Raw genomic sequence first — 24,030 nt, forward strand, 5'->3', positions numbered from 1 at the left:
TCTTCAGTTTAGATCTCTCTCTCTCTCCCTTTTTTTTTTTTTTTTTTTTTTAAGATTTTATTTACTTATGAAAGACAGAGAGACACAGAGACACAGGCAGAGGGAGAAGCAGGCTCCATGCAGGGAGCCTGACGTGGGACTCAATCCTGGGTCTCCAGGATCAGGCCCCGGGCTGAAGGCAGTGCTAAACCGCTGAGCCACCTGGGCTGCCCTAGGTCTCTCTTCTTGTCCACAGAATCAACTGCCATCTGGACATCTCAACAGACATCTCAGGAGCAGCCTGTCCCAAATTATATTCCACTGAAGCGCTTGACCTTTTCTTACCTCAACAAGGCATCGCCATCTACAGGTCTACCCTCTGCACAGACGTGAGAGTTGTCATGATTTCTTTCCCCCTCTCCTGCCATCTTTGCTCAGTAGCCAGTCCAGTATTTCTTGAATCTGTTCTTGCCTTTCTGTTTTCGCTGATCCTTTCCAGCCCACATTTTGTGCAGCCTCAGGTATAGTGACAGGTTCCTCATTAGTCTTCCTGTCTATAATTGTGTCCCTCAGACCATTTATATTTCCATCATTTTTTTTCTAATATACAGATTATACATACATGCATTACATGTATGATACATGTAATCATACAGATATGATTAAGACTTATCACCATCTTCAAGATAAAAACTAAGTTATGATGATTGTGTTAAGTAGGTAACAGGAGCATTTAATTAGCATTTACTATGTACCAGGCACTGTGCTTAAAAACTGTAGTCTGAATTAACTCAGAGAATTCTCATAATGATGAGGAGGTCTACTCTCCTTTTTATCAGCAAGGAAAATCAGACTATGGGAGTTGCAGACCCAGGGAGTGGCAAAACTACACCAGACCAATGTCTCTCATGCTTATAAGTCTGTTCATATTCTTTATATTAGCTCCACACAAAACTGTCCATACTCTGGGGTTGGATGCTGTGGAGTATGAAAACAATCTTGCTTCTCTCAGAGCTTTGATCACTTCAGCTCTCGTGACTACTAATTATAAAAATGAGCAAGCAAGGCTTTTCTGTAGTGGTACCACGGGATCACAGATATGTTTGGACATAGGATACATGATTTTCTTCCTTTAATCCACCTTCTACCTTATCAGCCATAGACTCACTGTGCCTGTGGGGACATACAGTTTCAGGTGGTGTGGCATGGCTGTATAATGCCGAGAAACAACAGACCACTGCCTTGGCAATGATGGATGATAGATAGTTTGTTTAAGGAAACTGGAGGGCAGCCTCAGTGGCTCAGCTGTTTAGCGCCGCCTTCAGGCCAGGGCGTGATCCTGGAGACCCGGGATCGAGTCCCACGTCAGGCTCCCTGCATGGAGCCTGCTTCTCCCTCTGCCTGTGTCTCTGCCTCTCTCTTTCTCTCTCTGTGTCTCTAATAAATAAAATCTTTTTAAAAAAATGTATAAAAAAATAAGGAAACTGGATGGGCAATTAAAAAAATTGAATTAAAGAAATTAGTAATATAATTTAAAAATCAATTAGTTATCATGGGTTAGTCACTGAATACTTTTCAGTTCATCCGTGAGAATAAAGGTGTTTAACAGACTTTGAAACTGACAAGGTATTTTCAAGGACATCCTGGGTCTTCACTTTATGTTCACATTAGTGATGGTGGCATTTGATTTTAGTTTCATGTTTCCTAAAAAGGAATGTGCTTTCATAGAGCTGAGTGGCTTTAGATGTTGCCCAACAATTTGAGAGTGTCTCTTGGACTATATATACATGACTTGTATCCAGTAGACTTGGTGGTTTACTTAGGTACTTTCTGGGGGGTCTGCAATATCTCAGGCCAGCCACGACTTGTATTTATGGAGGCTCTGTGCCCTTGAACTGCATTCTGGATGCCACAGATTGCACAGGCTTGGAGTCCGAGAGAGGCACAGATTTTATTCCCAGGCCTATCCCTTATTAACTGTGTAGCCTTTGATCCTCAAGCTCTGTTTTCTTCATTGTATATGTGTTATATAGTAAAAACTCAGTAAACATTCCTTATTCCTGTCTCATCCTCCTTTATCCTGCTTCTTCAACTACCTGCATCTCTCTTAAACTCCAATATATTTGCATGGAAAACAGGCCTAGGAAAGTAATTGTCTTGCAAGTTTTGGGGTAATTTAATCCATACGTAACTTAGTGCTGACACCAATCAGCTGATTTTCTAGACCTTCATTATCTTTTAGGGGGGCATTCTTTTTATTCCAAATATTTATTACCATATCATTCAGATTCTTTTTAACTTTAAATGCCAATATTCTGGGATCCTGTCATTTTATTACTTTTTAGGCCGTGCTTTCCCAAAGTAGATAAATAAATAAAACTGTGTTAATAGCATGATTTATAAAGACTTCGTGCAGTTTTTACAATGAACTAGCTGCTTTTCAAGAGGTTTCGTTTTACAGATAATGTTAATAATATTCTGCAGCACATCCCCTGGGCAGGATCTATGTAAGGAATAAATAACAACAGGGATTTCTAATTCTTCCCAATCCACCCCAAACCCACCAAGCCTGTAAGGATACACATTTTCATGACTATAGGATGCTGAGAACAACAGACTTGATGATAATGAGTGGTAGATGGGCCCTTTTGAAAGAGGTCTTGTGAGATCTTTCCTGTGAACAGTCCATCATGGTGACATTCTGTCTATCAGGCATAACAAAGGGACACCCTTCGAGTCTGTTCTAATCAAAAAGCACTGCTGAAAAAAAAAATCCCCTAAATATTTTCAAATGTGAAGAAAAATGTTAGAGTTGACATTGTAGTTGGCATTTTGAATGTGGTAGCTTGCCACACAGAATTGTTGTGTTAGCTTTCTGTCATGGATTTGTCCTAGGGGATGCAGTTTAATATTTAGAGTGTGCTTCCATCTGTGAGATGATTGTATTTATGGAGATATTTATCCAGTGGTTCCAATCTGTTAAGTTTGCATCTGTGAGTCTGATTTAGTTGGTTTCTATACATATACAGATTTAATACATTTCCTGGATCATTCCACAGATTTATTAGTATGATGTTTTTGTTCTTTTTATTCTGCCCTTGTAACTCAACCCCTGTAGAGAAAATGATTAAATAGCACTTTCACCCTTTGGAAATATTATTAGATTTTGAGTCTGGTGTTATTTGTTGAATGTTTTAGTTTCAGGCTTCGTTATGCTGAATTTTGTAAAGGCATTTGCTGAACCGAGTAAATTTGAAAATATGGTAAAACCTAAAAGAGTGTTTCAGTTCTTTCCACTTATTTGATTGTAAGAAAATACAATTAAACCATGAAAAAGAAGAGACTCAAAATTTTAGAAATGAAAATGGCAAACAAGTTTTTATCAAATGAAATACTATGTGATCAGACTTTATAATAAAGACTAAAGTTCTTTATCGTGACAGGAAGGGCTTTCTGGAAGAAGCACATCTTAGTCATTCCTTGATTTTTTGAATGTCGGTTGGGTCTGACTCTGCCCATGTATGATCACGGTGGATGAGACATGATCTGTGCATGTCAGGAGCTCAGCAGTGTAATTGCAGAGATGATGTCTGCACGGAAATAACCACATCACAAGGCAAGCACATGAGGATTTATAACAGTGATGGAGTTAAGCGTTACAGGAGTTTAGATGAGGGGAAACTGCCAGTTGAGTGTCAGGGATATCTTCATGGAAAAGATGAACTTGAAAATTGTTTTACACTGATCATTGTCATTTCCATTTCTAATAGGATCTGGAACATGACCAGAACTTAAAACACCTGCTCAACCTGTGCCTTTCATTTGGTTAGCTGAGAGTGACATAATGGTTAAGAGTAGAACATCTACCAGGTCCTCAGGAAGTGCTACCCGTCATCCTTCAAAACTCAGTCCTGTCCTTGCTCCTCCAGAAAGCCTTTGTTACAAACCAAAGTGTCTGAGTTGCTCCCTCTTGTTTAGTCTTAGAGAAGCCTCACCCTATCATTGTCAGAGCATTCATTTGTAAGATTGATTTCTAATTGTCACTTTACTCCTCTGTCTCTCCTGCTGGAGTCCCTTGAGGTTAGGGGACATGCATATTCCACACCTAGCGTTATTCCTAGTGTCTAAGGCTCAGTAAATTTTTGTTAAATGAATGATTGGATACAACAAAGATTACATTCAGTATAAGAAAATGGATACAAGGTTGATAACAGTGATGATAGAGAGAAATGGATGAATTCAGGATATGTTTTGAGGTAGAAATGACAAGGTTTCTTGGTGGATTGGATATGGAGAATGAAGAAATGGATAAACCAAACTTTAGGAAGTTGGTAATGCTGTTAATTGACGTGCAGGGGACTGGAGGAAGAATAAGCTGTCTTGCAAATGCTGCTTGAGAAGCCTCTGCCGCTTGAGTAGAGCTATCAAACAGGCAGTTGCGTGTGTGTAGAGCTCAGAGAAGAGATCAAGATAGGAAATACAAATTGAGAAGACAGCATATAGTTGGTATTTTAGGCTATGTAGCTGGATGAAATTGCTTTGTGAGAGAATGTAAGCAAAGGAGAGAGAGAGAGAGCCCCAAACCAGTCTTACCACGAGTACTCCAGCGCAGTGGTCTGGAAGAGTTGGAGGGGCTAGCAAAAGAATCCAAGAAAGTAGGAAAAACTAGAGGAACTTTATCAAGGAGTTGCCAGTTGGATCAAATGCTGCTGAGGGATTCAGATGAAAAGTGAGAAGTGATCATTGGATTTGGCAACATGTGATTGTTGGTGACCTTGACTGCAGGGGTAGGGTCTGGAAGCCAAGTTGGAATCCCTTCCAGACTGCCTGGGAAGTCAGGAGTAGAAATCTGTAAAAAATCTAGTAAAAATCTAGGAGCTAGATTTTTAAGTAGCCTACGCAGGGGTGGGCATCATGTCTTTCAGCATCATCAGATTATCTCATCAATTTCCATCCTGAACTCACGCACTGTTCCCCTGAGTGTTCCGTTATTAACAGACTAGCCTTCCTCCAGGGGTCCAGACTGGAACCTTCACAGTGAATGTACTCCTCTCTTTCCTCCGCTTATGCCCATGGGATCAGTTGCCAGGACTATCGAGAGTCTTCTCTGTGGCATTTTGCAAACTGGACTCCTCCTGTTCATCGCCCTTGCCACTTATGTTGCTCTTCCCAGGCACTAATTAGCTCTTGTTCAAACTCCTCTGTAGTTTCCTGAGTACTCCTTGCTTTTATTCTCTCCCTTGTCAGTAGATCTATCCATCACAGCTAGAATGTTCTTCCTAAAGTACAGCTTTGCTCCTGCTGTTCTGCTAAAAATAAAACTAGATCCTTTTAGCCTGGCACTCAGAACCCTCTACCTTTTTAACCTTATCTCCCACACCTTTCTCTTCGTTCAGCCCACAGTTCTCAAGTGTTTGCTCTTGCCTCAATACATAACCTGCATCATCTGGCCTCCATGCTTTCAGGCTCACTGTCGTGTCTGCTTGGCATGCCTGGCTATCTCTTCTCTTATGTCATGTGTACCTCCAGATGCTTATGACCCCTAATAAATGTGCAGTCCACCCTAGAAACTAGGGCTTTCAGTGCCACTGCTTTACTGTATCCATTCTCTCGAAGTTCCCTAACACTGATTTTCCTTTCAGCCACAAGTTTCCTTCCCTTCACTACCTCAGCCCATCTTCTTTTTTAGGAAGTGGGGACAGGAATGATTTCCTTTCGGGAAGGAAGTTTCTCAGAGATTTTATTAACAGTGTGGGTCATGATACTCTGTAAACAGAGGACGCAGACACCGAGCGCGTGGCGAGGCTTCTTCCTGTTTCCCGGTGGGCACCTTCCCACTGAGGTGACAGGGCAGCTTGGAGGTCGAGAGGTGAGCGTGCACCTCCTGATGAAAGGCAGCTTTCCTCCATCAGGCAGCCACCTGGTGACAAAACAGACACTGGATGATTTGTCTGGCTTTTAGTTGTGGGGATTTAGGGGTGGGAGTAGGGGCAAACGCCTCTGAAATTGTTACTCTCGAGTTCCAGCTTTTTAAAACACAAGGTGTCTTTTGGGAATTTTGCTAACTGTTATACATTCTAAAAGACAGGAAGCCAACTGCACTCTAGAGCTTCTAATCAGAAAGGAATCGCCCATTAGAATATGAAACAGAGGGCTCTATCTCTTTTACCCTTCTGGGGGCTTGGGGACTTGCTCACGTGAGGGCATCAGTAGGAAGCAAATGGAAGGTATCTTTGCAAGGTGTTCTCTTATGATCCATGTTGCCTCTCAGGTATTTCCAGTTTCACCCATTATTGGAGAATAAAGTTTTAGACATGTTTAACTTGTACCTAATTAATCTTTCAAGAATGAGGAAGAATGAGGTGGAGACTGTTGGCTGAAGGGAAACAATTGCCTTTATTTTATTTTATTTTTTTAAATATGCGATTGAAAATAACATTCTTTGTCTCAGTTAATGAACTACATTGCTGGAGCGTTGTAATGAGGAGTTGGTATTTCCAGAAAAGAGGAGTGAGGTGACCATCTGATTTTAGAGCCTTCCCTTGGCTGTGACAAGAGGATTACGTGTCTGGCCTTCCAGCAGGCAGCTTGCCCATCCCCTCCACCAGCTGTTAATTATAGTCAACTATTTTGGAACGTGAGGGGGTATTGTAATTAGTAGTGTGGAATACTGACTCTTGAATTCAAAATAGCCCTAGATCTTTAGTAAAACCTAGAGTGCAAATAAGAGATAAATGTCTCCTATTTTGAGTGGGATAACAAGCTTTTACTAAATAAATTGACCTCCTCAACATTACTTTTTATGAGTACTGATAATGAGGGGAAAATCTAGTTAGAAAATTAAAAAGGAAGACCTGAAAACAACTTGCTTTGACTTCTTTGTCAAAAATGTTTTGTTTTCTGATTGTTCATCTGTTTTCTGCTGCTCTACATTTCCCCCAGGAAACTGGGTATTTCAGGATCCTTAATTGACACTGACAAAATTACAAACCAGAGCATGTCCTGGAGGCTTGGCCCTTTTGTGTCAGGATGAGCTGTGGACCTCAGTCCTTTGATATGAGCTTTCCCCTTTCACTTAAAAAAGGAAATAACTGTTTGTATTCTAGGTGATTTTTAACCAAAGATCTTAAAAATCTATTACTTAATGTTGAACAAATTGTTACATGCTTTTATAAACTGATTCTTATATATACAAGATGGTTCATTGCTGGTATCAAAATGCTTTTTGGTTTTTTAAGTGTTTCAATATTTTAATTGTTTAATTCTGGTAGAATTTTTAAAAAAAACATTAATAAAGTAATAGAAAAACTGAAATTCGTTTCTGTATACTAATTGTATTGGTAATTTCAGTAAAACATAAGTGAACATCCAGAAACACCACTCTGGGCTTTTAAAGTATATGCATTTTTATTATAATTTAAGAGCACTTTCCATTAGGAATAGAGTATTTTAAAATTTGCATTTTCTTAACAGACCAAAAAAAAAAAAAAAACAATCCCAGACCCTTAAATAGAATAACAAACCTGTGGTTGCCAGAGGGCAGAGGAGGGGGGTGGGGGAAATAAAGGGAATGAAGACATATAAATTTCTAGTTATAAAATAAATAAGTCATGGAGATGGAAAGTACTGCATAGGGAATATAGTCAATAATATTGTAATAATGTTTTTTGGTGACAGATGGTGATGACATTTATCATGATGAGCACTGAGCAATGTATAGAATTGTTGAATCATGTGCACACCTGAATCTAATATAACGCTGTATGTAATTATAATTCAAATAAATAAAATTTACATTTTCTCTTTTTTCTACAGGAAGGAACTCGAAACCTTCAAAGGTAATTTCATGTTTAATTCTTCACTTTAAAGTAAATGATAGTTAATCGATGTCAGATGTTTTTCTCTCAATGATGAACTCATTCCTTTTTCTTTAAATCAGTTTACAGCGGGGGAAAAAAAAAAGTTTGCTTAGTACTGTTTTTGTAAGTTTTATTTAATCAGGTGCTTTTGATACCCTCTCTGAGCTGTAACACATACACTGAGAGTTTCTGCTGATGAACATTATGAGTATGTTAGGGTGGCATAGTCCTAACTTTGAGGTTGTTGCAAATCCTAGTTTGAGAAGATTCTGGTTTCTCTTGGGCAAAGGCTGGGCCACATGGAGAAGACATAGTGACCAAGATAGAGATGTACCCCTGCAGTTGATCCAGTGGTCACCTGAACTTCCAGAAGGTGTTCAGTGCTGGGTCCTGTCCTGCCACTGTGTTGTAACTTTGGAAAAGTCTCTTGCCTTTTCAGGCTCCATCTCTCCATCTATAACATGAGAAGCATTGTAAACTATATTCTGAGATCTCAAAACACCCCACATTGCCTATTCATTTTAGGGAACTTCTGAAGGTGGGGCACTGGAAAAATAACTCGGGGTCATGCTGACCCTTACTGGCCATGGAGAAGCACTAGTGAAAAATAGAGAAAACCACAGACTTCCAGCAGTTCAAAGCCCTTCCAGCATGCTAGTTTTCAATTACTGATGAGGAATTAGGTAGTGAAGTCACTGTTCTCAGACAGACTCATTTCAGTAACTAGGAAGGCTTTGAATTATTGCCTTTCATATTACACATTAAACTAGTTTTATGCTTCTTGTATTTCACATACAAGCTAGTATTGAGTAAGATTTACTGAGTAAAGATTTTCCAGTTTATCGTTTACAGTTGAATTGTTTATGTGTATGGTCTCTTTGGATGTTTTAGAAAGATGACTAACCTAGATAAAAGGTATAAAGGCTATTCCTGCTGTGACTCTAATTGAACAGACTTGTTTTGGCTGGATTTCTGTTTTAGTGACTACAGTTACAGTAAATGAGTGAGTTCGTGGCCAGTTTGTTGAGGGTAATGTTAAGTGATCATGTGATATAATATGTTATTATTCCTGATCAATTTGTGCACCAGTATTCATGTACATTGTTTTCTGTCAGTGGTCGAAAGTAAGATTTGAAATGCTCATCCTGTTCTTTCCCCTCATTCTTTCTTTTCATTGGCTAACAGCATCTTATATAACATTAGGAGAAGAAAAAAAAGCAATCAAGTTAATACTGAGAGACAGGCAGGGACACAGATGATGCAAAATGTCAACTTCACTTCCATCTCAGTACTGAGGCCTTTTTTTTTTTTTTTTTTTTTTTGTTTTTTGGTATGACAGTATTTGCAGCAAAAGAAAAGTTCAGCCATTTGCAAAAGGTTAGGTAGTGTTACATATTATCCAAGAGAATAATTCAATTTATGCCAACATACTTCATTTATACACACATGCCTAATTATAGTACAGCGTGTAACAACCCACCCATAGGCCAAGTAGAGCTCTCAAATTTGAACAAATTCTAAATTGATTATTGCATCATATCAAAATTTTTAGTGCCAATATTCATTAAAAATTCTTTCCTCTTGAATGTTTTGCTGATATTTCAAAAGTGTGAGTAGTAGCACATAATAGAGAACTCTTATGTGTAACTCTTCCTCTTCTTCATGGAGGAAAAAGGAAAGAAAGAAATCCTACAAATTGTAACAGTTTTTTACTGTTTGAAAGTTGTCTTTGGTTTTCTCTTATAGGTTACAGGAAAGCAAAAGATGTTATATCATCTAATTGTTTTAACTTTTGTAGTTGTATTTGGAAGCTTTTTTTCTAAGTTGATGAAAAGCTAACTTTGGGGAACAAAAACAAAATTAGTAACCATCAAAGTTAGTGGTACATATCCGTATCATCTGAGTTCTGGATTCTTCCTTCTGTACTCCATGGATATTAGTGACATAAGTACTCCTTTCACAGGTGCCACCCATAGCACATCACTACAATATTATTGAAATTGGTTGGTTATTTATTTATTTTTAAATATTGGTTTTCTGTGGTCCCTGAATATTACTTTGTTTTTGTTAGATAGAGAGCCGGGGGTGAGGGTGAAGGAGACTGAGGGAGAGAAAGAATCTTAAGCAGGCCCCCCACTCAGTGCTGAGCGTGATGTAGGGCTCTATCCCATGACCCTGAGATCATGACCTGAGCTGAAATCAAGAGTTGAATACTTAACCGACTGAGCCATCTAGGTGCTCCCACCCACCCAATATTGCATTAAAGAAAAAAAAACATTTAAATGATAGTCTCTTGAATATTAGACAATAGAAAAGGAGGGTAGGATCTCAAATCTTAATTTTTAATTTTCAGTGCAGAAGGGATTACATTATTATGAGCATGTGTAGAATAAATAAGGTTTTCACAGTCCTTAAGGACATAGGAAATTGGCCATGAATAAGACATGTCTGTTCATTTATTAGGGATTATTTATCATTTTTACATTTTAATTTAAAATTTTAATTTTAAAAATATTCCACATATAAATCTAAAAATCACTCTTAAGATTTTTAAAGTATAAGTCTAGAAATATGGTTGCCACTGGATTGGATATTGTTCTTACTTCCTTAATTCCTTACTTAACATTTAACATGGCTTTACTATTCAGACTCGTTCTTCTACCTTCACTTAAATGCCTCACCAAATTAACTATCATTTTCATAAAATGTACTGACTGATACCCAGAGCAGCTAACTCACGGCTGATAGGCTACTCACCAATACATCCAAATACTTTGATTTCCACTAGTTGCATTGAATGCTTATCCAGGGTGAGTTGTTTGCTCTCGGACACATTTATACTTAAACTTGTTATTATAATCTGCAGTTTAATTTAATATCAGAGAAAACAGCGAAACTTAAGTATTAATGAGAACTGCTTGTAGGAAAATTAAGTTGACAGCTTTGGAAGACTTGGTATATGTAAATAGATTCTAAAAATTGCTGCAAAACTTAAAATTTGGAATTAGAAGAGAATTGGGGAAAAATGATAAAAATCCTGAAAAGTTCTGTACATGGATTGTTTCACACATTTTAAATTCCTGCTCTGCTTTTAAAATAGACTGGAAATTTTATTCATTCTAGAATGGGTAGCTTATGCAAGAATTTTCAGTGGACTTAATGCTAAAAAAAATTCATGAATAAAAGTATGGTTATATTTTATATTAAAGTGTTTGTATATGTGTTTTTAACGGATTCCTATATTAAGTGCTTTTTAAAAAATTAAAAGGATGCCTGGGTGGCTCAGTGGTTGAGCATCTGCCTTCAGCTCAGGTCGTGATCCCGGGGTCCTGGGATTGAATCCCATCTTAGGCTCCCCATGGGGAGCCTGCTTCCCCCTCTGCCTTTGTCTCTGCCTCTGTCTGTTTGTATTTCATCAATCAATAAATAAAGTCTTAAACAAAAATTAAATGACTGGGGGACCTGGGTGGTGCAATCAGTTAAGTATCTGATTCTTGGTTTTGGCTCAGGTCGTGATCTCAGGGTCATGAGTCTGAGCCCCACGTTGGACTCTGTGGTCAGTGTGGAGTCTGCTTGAGATTCTTTCTCCCTCTCCTTCTATTCCTCCCACTCTGTGCTCTCTTTCTCTCTCTCTTAAATATATAAATAAATATTTTAAAAAATTAAGTGACCAACATGGGATCCAACTGTATTATATAAGAGGATGTCTGTTGTAACTTCCTTAATGTAAAATTACCCAGCCATGTTGGAAATGTGACTGACCATGTGAAGACATGCCAGGATTTAGGAGTTATCTATCCTAGTTGTGTAAAAGCAGCTAAGGCCAGCCTGATATGATGTGATTGTAACTATGGCTTAGCTCTGAAAGGCAAAGCCAATGAAGGACATAGGACCAGAGTCAAATGGAAGACCAAGACAATTTAGTGATAAGGAAGGACAGATGGGAGAAAAATTAAAGGAGTAGTTATCAGTGATAAAAGTAATGCCCAGAAGTTGAGCAGAATGGGGAAATCCCATTGGATTTGACATGAATAGATTGTCAAATTGGTGATCAGAAAGAGCTGTTTGTAAAGGGAGAATCCAGATTGCAAATCAGAAGTGTATGAAAAATTAGCATACAGGGATGCCTGAGTGTCTCAGCAGTTGAGCATCTGCCTTTGGCTCAGGGCATGATCTCGGGATCCAGGATCGAGTCCCACGTTGGGCTCCCTATGGGGAGCCTGCTTCTCCCTCTGCCTGTGTCTCTGCCTCTCTCTCTCTGTATATCTCATGAATGAATAAATAAATCTTAAAAAGAAAGAAAGAAAGAAATTAGCATGCAAAGGTGATGTGAACTCAGTATTCTTTCATGAATGAAAGGAAAGAAAGGAAAAAGTAACTTGAGATAGAATCAGAGTCAAGATCAGGTGAAAGGGTGAAATTGAGGATATTAACAAGTTGAGTAAGATCCTGGAGAAGATGGAAAGCAGTGTTATCCAGATGGATTATCCTTGGAAAGGATCCAGGGACATCTCTTTCCCTGAAATCTTAGAGAAGGGAAGATGCCTGGTAATACGGGAAAAAGTTGACATTGACGAAAGAAACAATTTTTTTGAGAATCCATTTAGAATAAGATGGTCTGAATTTTTCAGGGCTGGGCTCAGAAGTAGAAATAAAAACTGAAACAAATATGCTTTAGTTAACACAGAGTTGGGATTTGGGAGGATGCTTAGAGTAGATCAGCAGTTTGGTCATCTTGGAAGCTAATGAGAGCATGGTTAAAATGCCTGGCCATGGAATTCAGGCTGGCAGGGAAGAGGCCCGACTGGACCAGTAAAATAAACAAGATAGGAGGCATAGGGGATGGTGTGTACCGTAAAGATGGAGAACACGTGGTTGAGGTAGATCTTGTGGTCAAAGAAGGAATTTCAGTTTAAGGTCTTAGAGGTGGAACAGTTCCCAATGGTGACGATGGCTAAATTTGAGTAAAAATAGAGGTTATCTGAATCAGAGAGTTCTGACACCATTGGAAGTCTCACTTGTTTGGATGACTATTGGATATGAACTATACATACTTCTGGCTTGGCAGCCCTTAGCATGCTATAAATCTGGGTGTATGATAGATGGTAAACTTAGGTAGAGTTTGTTGACTCAAGACTTGGCTTAAGTCTTCAGCTGCCATTTGGCAGTATTTAAGGGATGGAGACTCGGGTAGGATCGTATAACTGCCCTCTGTCCTCAAGAAGCCAGAGCCCTGGGTAAAGCTTGTAGGATAAAAAGGCCAATACATACATTTGATATAATGTAAAATATATTATAAAAGAAATAAGCACACTAAGACAGGAATAATGGACTATTTAGAGAGAGCCAGTGGCAGTTGAGCTGGATCTAAATGAAGAGTGCTTACCAGGTCTAAAAGGGCAATAAGGACATTCCAAAAAGAGGAAAGAACAATTACAAAGATGCAGAGATATTTATTTTGAGAATACAAGTTAAGATTTAACTTCTTGTTCAACGAGGGAACTACAAATAATTTGCTAAAGCATATGGTGTGTGGGGCTGAAGTAGTGAGGGATGCAGTTGAGATGTAGGCAGGGAACTAATGATACACAGCCTCAAATGTCACACAAAGGAGTTTAGACTTTTTCTTTTGGGCCAGTGATCTCCAAGGAGGGATTGATTCTACAGAATGACAGGAGTGGATAAGAAAACTGGAGCTTCCATTTGTTTCTTTTTTATGTCATCCTTTTAAATTTCAGTTTTGGAAAAAAAAATTTTGAATTTTTATGTAGATTACATAATAAACTGTCACAAGAATTCATGTATATGATATATAAATATACAAATTTGGGTTACATGTTAAAGGTTTTTAACTCATGGTGGAGGTACCTGGTAAGGGAGTGTAGAGGAGGGCACGCTTGTAGCTGGTGGACACAGGTTATAGGAGTAGGAGAACACAAAGGGTTTTCATTAGGGTTGTAGAGTCAGATTTGCATTTTTTTTAATTTTTAATTTTTCAAAAGATTATTCAAGAGAGACACAGAGAGAGGCAGAGACATAGGCAGAGGGAGAAACAGGCTCCTCCCAGGGAGCCCAATGTGGGACTCGATCCCGGGACCCCAGGATCACGCCATGGGCCGAAGCAGGCACTCAACTGAAGATTTAAATTGAAGGCAGTGATAGATTAGAGAGAAAGATACAGGAGCAAGACTTTTATAACATGTGGGGTTTGTCTTCAACTTCTGGCTAGGACGTTTGCATAGGTTGTTTTGTTTTGTTTTTTCTTTCTCCACCAAGAAATGTGATATAGCTCAAATCAGATTTGGGAGGGAATGGTAGTGAATTCGGCTGTTTTTTGGGAGGGAAGTGATGATAAAAAGTATCAGTTCCACAGGCAAGTTCCCCATAAGCTCACAAAAGTTTTCTGGTATCCAATAGATTGAGAAATGATTTTTGAAAACAATTTTATTGAGTCTGGATTTATATATAATAAGATTCATTCACCTTAAGTGTACAATCCAGTGATTTTTACTAAATTGATAGAATTGTACAGCCATCACCAAATCGAGTTTTACAGCATTTCCATCACACACAGTGATTCCTTTCTGCCTGTTTGTATTCAGTACTTGGCTTACCTCCTCAGTCCCAGGGCCATCAGTAATCAGTGTGTGTCTCTGTCAGTTGACCTTTTCTGGACATTTCATATAAATGCAGTCATACAATTTGTAGTCTTTTTGCATCTGGATTCTTTCACTTAGTTTAAAATTTTTGAGCTTCATCATGTTGTAACATTATTCTTTTTTAATGACTGTCTTTCCCCCCATTGATTACTTTGGTACGTTTGCAGGAAAACAGTGGCCATAAATGTAAGAATTTATTTCTGGATTCTCCATTTTGTCCTTTTTGCCGGTACCACACTACCTTGATTACTATAGCTTTGTAGTAAATATTGAAATTGGGAAGCATAGATTTGCAACTTTGATCTTTTAAAAAATTGTTTAGGCTATTTTAGGTTAAAGTTCCATATAAAGGGCAGCCCTGGTGGCCCAGCGGTTTAGCGCCGTCTGCAGCCCGGGGTGTGATCCTGGAGACCCAGGATCGAGTCCCGCATCGGGCTTCTTTCTGCATGGAGCCTGCTTCTCCCTCTGCCTGTGTCTCTGCCTCTCTCTCGCTCTCTCTGAATGAATAAATAAATAAATCTTTAAAAAAAAAAAAAGTTCCATATAAATTTTAGGATCATTTTGTCAATTTCTTTAAAAAAAGGATGCTGGGATTTGAATAGGGATTGTGTTGAATTTTTAGGTCAATTTGGTGAGAATTGTGGTCTTAATATTGGGTCTTCCAATCCATGAACATGAACTGTGTCCCTATTTATTTAGATTTTCTCCGATTCTTTTCTCAGCGGTGTTTTATTTTCCATATGTAAGTCTTGGGCTTTGTTAAATACAACCCTAAATATTTGATTCTTGTTGAGTGAATTCTGTCTTGATCATATTAAATTTGAGGTGTCTTTGAGACATTACAGGTAGAAGTGTCCACTGTGCCATTGGACCTTAGGAGAAAGATCTGAGCTATATTTAAGAGTAGTCAGCCATAGGTGGGAGAGGAAGGCTTGGGTTTGGATGAAGTTGCTCACAGAGAGAAGCAGAATCCAGAAAAAGATGACCATGGATAGAAATCTAGGAAGCACTACCACTCACTGCATAGGCATAAGAAGAGGACTTCAGTTGACCCTCGGACAGCACAGGTGATAGGGGTGCTGACCCCCTGCAGGCTTGAACATCTGTGGAAAACTTTCGACTCCCCCCAAAACGTAACTACTGATAGCCTACTGTTGACCAGAAGCCTTACCAATAGCATAAATAGGCGATTAATACATACTTTGTAGGGTATATGTATTATATACTGCTAAAGTAAGCTAGAGAAAAGAAAATATTAAGAAAGTTATAAGGAAAATACATATATAGTACTGTGCTAGAGTTATTGAAAAAAATCCACACATAAGTGGATCCATGCCACTTCAAACCCATGTGGTTCAAGGGTCAGCTATAGTTGCTTATACTAGAGGCTGAGGACAGTCAGCCACAGACCTGAGGAGAAGACTGAACAGAGCATTTCCAGGAAATGTCAAGAAGTCGCATTGTACTGTCGTGGAGAGAGCAGAGAAAAGGGTCACTTGATACGGCCATTGGAAGCTGGTTGGTGATGTTACTGGAACTCTGTCAGCAGCAGCATGAGCACTCCTATGTGAGGGCGGGAGTGGAAACTGGGCGGTGGAGGATCAGGGAACGCAGGAATGCTGTGCCTTGCTCACTGTTGTCACCTGGCACATTGCTTGGCACATTGGTAGCTACTGAATACCTGAATGAGTGAGAAGTAAATATGGTGCTTTCAAAAGTGAAAGAGGAGGAGGAAAGAAGAGAGGGTAGAGGAGAGGGTTAGGTTCAGAGGAGGAACCCTTTTTTAATTTGTGAGAAACTTGAATCTATGTGTATGAAAAAGGAAAAGAGGCCGGAGAGAGAGAGGGGGCTGCAGAGCTGTGACTCCAGCAGACCTGAGGGAGTGGGCTTCAGAGCATACGATTCTGAGGCAGGAAAAGACTGTTGGCAAGTGTTTGTCACTATTGGAATTGTGATGATTTAAGATACTTATTAAAAACACACAGCACAGTCTAAGCCACTGGTTAGTGTTGCTGAATTTGAAGAAAGCTTTAGGCTAAATTTATGTTAAAAATGAAGTGGGGGAAATTTAAAGTTACATGATATGTTATGAAATGAACTATATTCTTAATCTTCATTTTTTTTACTTTCTGATAGAGAGGTTTCTACTTTCTTTTGGTGTGTCATAAACACATCTTTGTGTCTAAGTGACAAAATCACAGGAATTTAGTATATTTTCACCCCCCACCCCCATTTTTGAGCAGCATTTGGTATGGCCCCAGATCTGTGCATACATCTTTGCACACCAGAGCCCTGAGAGCTTGCATTTGGCTTTTATAGAGGCAGTAGATTCCGATACATGTCTGCTTAAACCATCAGCAGAAAACTAACAGGCTTCATACAGGCTCTTTGGAAAAACCTGCTTCTGGCTTCAGCCTTACTCCCTTTGTTCTACATCTCAGAAGATGCACATCAGGGGAGCTGCCTGGTAACTGGAGCTTTCACTTGACCAGCACTGAGCTTCTGTTTACTTGTTCACTTTTCACATCCATGTCATCTCCAGGACTCACCGAAAATAGTCAGAGGAATCCTTGTAGGTGGAACTTTATTATGTTTTTCCTTCACTGCTTTTCTTTATGATTTTTACCTCCATGCTTGAGTACATTGCAGTGTTTGCATGGTATACAGATGATATATTATTAAAAAGCAGAAATTAAATTTCAGTTTGATTTGAATCTTCAAGCAGTACATGCTAATGAAAGCGTTATTAGTTTCTTTATATTACCAAGTAATAATTACCAAACTAATACCTAAAACAAAAAAATGTTGCATGGAAATCTAGGACTTTGGATTTTAGAATATTGTGTCTCATCATCCATCAGGTGAAATGCACCAGACAGTCATCCAAATGGGGCAGCGTTTGTATTAAAAGATAAATATAAAATTCCAGGAAAGTAGTGCCAGCTATTAGAATAATGAGTCCAATTCTTATGGTACAGCTCCATAAAACTAATTCAGCATCCCTTGCTTCTAGTATGTTCATTTTCCAAGAAGCAGTTAATATAGTTAAATATGTGAGCCATAGCCAACTACGTAAAGTTAAAATTCATCCCATGCCTACTATATGGATTTATCTAAAATGGCTGATTTTCCAAATGGATTTTGAAAATGTCATAATACTTCATACAGATTTTTAAAATTTGTTATCATTTTCCTGATTATACAGAACTTGTACCACTTGTTGGCTAGAGGCCATGGTTTTAGTGATGTCTATAGGTGGCATTTTTATAAATATATATACAAAGATATTAAACTTGTGGAGTTTACTGTAAAAAATTCTACCTTAAAATTAATTGGTGGCTTTCTTTGATTGAGAAATCTATCCATGGAGAAAACCGACTAATTTTTAATAATTCTTGCATTTTTTAAAACTCCAAAATTATGGCTTTTAGGTGGCACCTCTTACGCCATGTTAATATATCATGCCTTGTCAGACAGCAGCCCACTTGTTTTCAAGGGGACAAAAATAAAAGAAGTACGTTTTGTCCCAGATATCTTACTCTATTATGAATTTTATTTTTTTAGATTACAAATAAGGTACATCAGACTTGAGTTAAATGGAAAGTCCTTTCTTTTTCTCCCTCTCTCCTGTCCATGTTGTGTGCAGTATACCAAAACCCTTCAGGCTTTTTCAGCTTGGATAGAAATATTAACTGAAGCAAAATGGTAGCTCAAGAATTAATTAGAAAATTGGAGCATTCATGGAATGAAATTCTAACGAGGTATTACCACATTCTTGTTTGTTATTTAACTGTTTAGGAATAAACTGGTAGGAATGGGGGAAGTGAGAACTTTAGTGTTTATTTTTAAAGTATTTATTTATACAGACTCTGTAATAAATGGCATTTTCTTCCCTGAGTCATACTATCTTAATATAGTGGTTTTAAGAGTAAAGCTTTGAATATAGATATAATCTGGTGTTCAATTTTAAAACTTCAAATTATTCATTTAAGAAATTACTCTCTGAAAATCTTGACTTGTTGATGAATACTGGCAAGATTTTTAAGTATCTGCTCTTCCTTTTTTTCCCACAAAACGTCAGTATGTTGAAATGTATAATCATTTTTAAAAACCAGGTTTATACCCTGTAACTTAGTATTTAAATAAAGTTACTATCTATGTCCTGTAGTTCAGAAATATTTATATCCTGTCTGCTAATTTTGGTTCTTAGTTTATTTTTTAAGACCTAGTTGATTCTTTATTGTAATCCCTTATCGTAAACTGCTGTACTGTGGCATAACCTAAGACTCTTGAAGATGATGTTTATATTCAAGGGGAACTGGAGTTCTAATAGCTTGTTTGAGTATTAAACTACACAAAAGTAGAGCCTTGAGTTTAGGTTGTGATGCTTAAATGTTACCTTTCTTAAATGTTACTTATACTGATTATATACCACTGTTATATAACCAATAATTATAGCAATAGTGTATTTTAGAACTGCATCAGGACAACTTTTTGTTGTATATCACATATGCTTGGTATCATGAATGACTACAGCTGTTCTGTTTCATTACCTTTCTACTGGAACACAGTATAAACTTGACAGCAAAAATTACACCTTTCAGAGAAGTAAATTCCAGTACCACACACAAAAAAAGAGTTTTATGAAAATGTTACCTGTCAGGCTCAAAAAGAGATTTTACATGGAGCTGCATGATTCCATGTCAGTTTTTTGGAGGTTTGTGCCAAAAAATAATGCGTAGGCTCTTGTAGTAGAAACTGTTTCAAGTACCTTCTCAGAAGACTGGTAGCTGCCTAGTGTGACTTTTATAGACTTCGGGGCAGGGGAGAAGTTAGGTGGCCCTCAGAGCCCTAAGGTTGTAATAAATAATAAATTAATAACTAAATAATAAATAAATAAGCTCTAATAAATAAATAATTTATTTTAAATTAAAAAAAGCTCTCCTTAGATATTCATCTGGCTTTTCTTGGGCAGATACCCATCCCATGAATAAAAGTCTATGAAATTTGGTCAGTGTGACTACATTGGGGAATAAAAGTGTTTACCCTAAGATAAAGGAAGTAACTTCAGAAACACTGTAACAATACCAAGGTGCTCACTTCACATTTCTCTTGTTCTGAAGGATGGAAGCCTAAGGATAAGAGAACAAAGAGGAGCCCAAGGTCCACTGGCAGGCTGGCTGCTCACTTTCAAGTCTCTAATTATAGTCTGGAAAACTATGAAAGAAGTACTGTAGTTGTAGATACAATGAAATTAAATGTCAGAAACTTACTAGGTGAGATTCACTCATAGTTCTGTTTACATTTAGTTTTAATTGAAAGTAAAAGTACTTGTAATGAAAATTGTCTCAGTAATTTCAAAAAATGGAAAAAAAAAGGAAATAGTATTTGAATATATGAGCCTGACATCAGAATTTGTTATGTTTTCATTTAATAAAATTAATGTGATACAGAATACCAGTTGTACCATTATAGGTTTAAGGGTATAATCCTATTATTTCTATTAAAATTATAGTAAAGAGAAGGAAATGATTAAGTATCTATAGTATGCTAGCTTATCATAATATCACAGTAGCCCAATTAGTATGATAGTAACTAACCCATAAGATGAGAAAATGGAGACTCAGAGGTTGAACAAGTTACCCGACCAGTGAGCATCTCAGCAGGGATTTAAATCCAGGAATGTCTGTCCTCAAAACTGGTGTTTTTCTAACTTTACCACGATGATTCATGGGAAGCATAGAAAAGCAGACGGTAAAAATGAGACTAATTTTCTGTCCTATAGTTTCTTTCTTTATGTATTGTATTTATAGCTCGTCCTTTTGTCCCACTCTTTTTCTGTACCAGATCAACTTAAATTCACACACTTTAATAGCTAAGTAGCTTATGGATATTTCATCTTTAACTTCATTTTAACTGCTTATTGGTCTTGCTGAGTTGCTCTCCTTCAGTTATGCCTGTTTATTTTTATTTGTTTAAATCTTGTTTTGTTAACATAGAGTGCAATAATGGTTTCAGGAGTCGAATACAGTGATTCGTCACTTACACTCAACACCCAGTGCTCATCATTACAACTGCCCTCCTTAATGCCCACACCCAGCTACCCCATCTGCCACTTCCCTCTCTCCATCAACCCTCAGTTCGTTGTCCATCTTTAAAAGTTTCCTGTGGTTTGTTTCCCTCTCTCTTTTCTTTTCCCCTTTCCTGTATGTTCATGTTTTCTTTCTTAAATTCCACATATGAGTGAGATCATATGGTATTTGTCTTTCTCTGACTGATTTCACTTAGAATGATACTCTGTAGCTCCATCCATATTCTTGCAGATGGCAAGATTTTATTCTTTTTGATGGTTGAGTAATATTTCATTGTGTATCTATACACCACATCTTCTTTATCCATTCATCAGTTGATGGACATCTGGGTCTCTCCATAGTTTATGCCTGACTGTTTTATTTATTTTTTAAAGATGTATTTATTTATTTATTCATGATAGACACACAGAAAGAGAGAGGCAGAGACACAGGCAGAGGGAGAAGCAGACCCCATGCCAGGAGCCCGACGCAGGACCCGATCCTGAGACTCCAGGATCACTCCCTGGGCCAAAGGCAGGCGCTAAACCGCTGAGCCTCCCAGGGATCCATGCCTGACCATTTTAAAGACAAATACAAACAAAAGCCCAGTATAAGAAAGGGCGGGGGGGGGGGGGGCAAGCTGATGGATGCTACAGAACCCTGGAAACATTCCTCTGAATTTGATTATGGATTGAGGCTGAAAACAACACTGAAAGAAAGACTTGTGAAGGCCTCCCAGTCCCTTCCTCACACTATACCTGGGTCTGATGTGAAAAATTGAGCTCTTCTTAAAAAATAGTCTTTGTACTTCAAATACTGATTTCTACCAAATAGTGTTAAAGGAATTTCAGACAGTGTCCCCTTTCTCTACTTCCGGAATCCTATCTTAGAAAAACTTTTTCAGGGGCAGCTGGGTCACTCCATTGGTTATCATCTGCCTTCAGCTCACACCATGATCAGGTCTTGGGATCGAGCCCTCACTGTGCTCCCTGCTCAGCAGGGAATCTGCCTCTCTCCCTCCTTCTCTCTCTTTTAAATAAATAAATAAAATCTTAAAAAAAAAAAAAAGAAAAAAACTTTTTTAGTCCTGTAATCCAGCATCCTATCTTGTGTACAATACCTTATTTTGGCAGTTCTGAGGATGTTTATCTAGAGTTGGTTGAGCCATCCTTATTCTCCATTGACTTTCCTGAGTTTCAGACTCTTAGTTCCTTTACCTTTTTTCCATAATGCCTGGTTGGAGATGCTGTGTTCTCCTGGTCACCCTTGTCCACACACACTGTGGTTTTCCATACCCCTTACAAAAATGGCATGTGAGGGATCCCTGGGTGGCGCAGCGGTTTGGCGCCTGCCTTTGGCCCAGGGCGCGATCCTGGAGACCCGGGATCGAATCCCACATCGGGCTCCCGGTGCATGGAGCCTGCTTCTCCCTCTGACTGTGTCTCTGCCTCTCTCTCTCTCTGTGACTATCATAAATAAATTTAAAAAAAAAAAAAATGGCATGTGAAACTTCCATCTTCCAGAAATGGTGACTAGTAACGCAGCATTCACTTTTTCACCTAGTCAGTTCATGTTTAACCACAATGCCCATGTCTTTTTTTAGCAGTAAAGTGCCCCCATATTTTTATTTTTTTGAATGACTGTAAAAACAAAATGCCTCTATTGTAGACAATTCACAAAAAGCCACCAAGAAAAAAATTGAATCACTAGTCAGGAGCAATCTCAAAAATTTTGGAGGACACACACACCCCTTCCTTGACTTATGTTGAGGGTTATGTCCTGACAAGCCCATTGCAAATTAAAAATGTATTAATATTCCTAACTTACTAGATGTCATAGCTCAGTCTAGCCTACCTCAGACATGCTTAGAGCGTTTATACTAGCCTACCTTTGGGCAGAAGCATCTAACCCAAAACCTCTGTGATACTGAAGTGTTGCATGTCTCATGTAGTTTACTGAATACTGCAGTGATCATGAACACAGAATGGTTGTACAGGTGCAGAGTGGTTGTCAGTGTGTGAGTTGTTCCTCCATGATTGTGTGGAGGGGATCATTTCATAGATCACTGGCTTGGGAAAAAAGTTAACATTGAGAACTCAAAGTATGGCTTCTACTGAATGCGTATCACTTTTGCAGCATCATAAGATTGAAAAGTTGTAAGTCAAACCATCACAAGTCGGGGACTGTGTACAGACACAGACATATCCAACGTTGAGATGCCATATAAGCAATTTTGTTCCTTTTTCACATTATGAATATTGCTTCTTACCATTATGAGTTTTTTAAAAAATACCATTTTCCTGTTGTTGGAAATTTAGGTAGTTGTCAATTTTATGCTGTATTTAGCACTGCTATGTATACATATTTTTTTTAAGATCTCATTTATTTATTCATGAGAGAGACAGAGAGACAAGAGACACAGGCAGAGGGAGAAGCAGGCTCCATGCACGAAGCCTGGTGTGGGACTTGATCTCAGGACCCCGGATCACACCCTGAGCCAAAGGCAGACGCTCAACTGCTGAGCCACTCAGGTGACCCTATATTTTTTTCTTAGTCACATTTTTTTCAAGTCTAAAAGTATTACATTTTTTCAGTTCTTGGTATCTGTTGACCGTTAGCTTTTTAGAAGGATTGTGCCAGTTTACAATTTCATTAATAGTGTGTGTGACTGTACTGCTTCAAATACCCTCACTTGAGAATTTTTTTCTTTTTAATACAAGAAAAGTAATATGTGATTATTGATTGAAGTGCAGTGGTGAGATGAAATTTGATTTATTGGCCTTTCATTGTGAACTGTTTTGTTCATGTTTTTGGTCCCTTTCATGTGAGGTTCCTCATGTATTGATGTGAATGAGACTGTTACATATTAAGGGTATCACATCATTGTCCTATTTATTGCAAACATCTTTCCCAGCGGGTTATTTGCCCTTTAGTTTTGTTTACTTCATTAATTATACACAGAAGTTTAGTTTTTTAATGTATTCAATAAATGAATATTTTAAAATTGTGTTCTGCATTGCATTTATGCCTAAAAAGTTCTCTCCCAATCGTAGTAAGTTATAAATTGTAATTTCTTCTAGTTTAAAAAAACTTTTTTTTCTTCTAGTTTCTAGCTAATTTTTATTTGCTAATTTTACTACTTAACCTGGAACATATTTTGATAGACAGCATGAAGCCCTCAGTTTTTTGCCCATTAAGGTCATTACTTTTTCTAGTCCTGGGGAATAATTCTGTGCAGTTCTCTACCCCTATAGTGGGCAGATCTTAATTGGTTAAATTAAACTCTGCCTGCGTGGTGCCGGAGCCCGAGCAGCTGAATGTAGCTGGGGAAAAAAAAAAAAAAAAAAAGCTCAAAAACCCAGTCACCTCTCCCTGAGGCTGCACTTCGCACCCTGAGCACCTTGCGCATAGACTGGCCATTCCTCACGCTCCTCTCTCAGACTGCTGACCTCTGATTTCTCC

General features: G+C 38.2%; 1 protein-coding gene across 2 annotated transcripts in view; it reads left to right on the forward strand.

The window, feature by feature from the left end:
- The window catches only part of DTNBP1 (dystrobrevin binding protein 1), a 125,205-nt gene that overhangs the window by 56,961 nt on the left and 44,214 nt on the right, over positions 1 to 24,030 (forward strand). For both annotated transcript variants that reach the window (XM_077885787.1, XM_077885788.1), the window contains one exon: positions 7,795 to 7,817. In XM_077885787.1, the coding sequence (XP_077741913.1) occupies positions 7,795 to 7,817 (23 nt within the window). The remainder of the gene's footprint in view (positions 1 to 7,794; positions 7,818 to 24,030) is intronic.

Source organism: Canis aureus, chromosome 37 (assembly GCF_053574225.1).
Source record: "Canis aureus isolate CA01 chromosome 37, VMU_Caureus_v.1.0, whole genome shotgun sequence".
Lineage (NCBI taxonomy): Eukaryota > Metazoa > Chordata > Mammalia > Carnivora > Canidae > Canis > Canis aureus.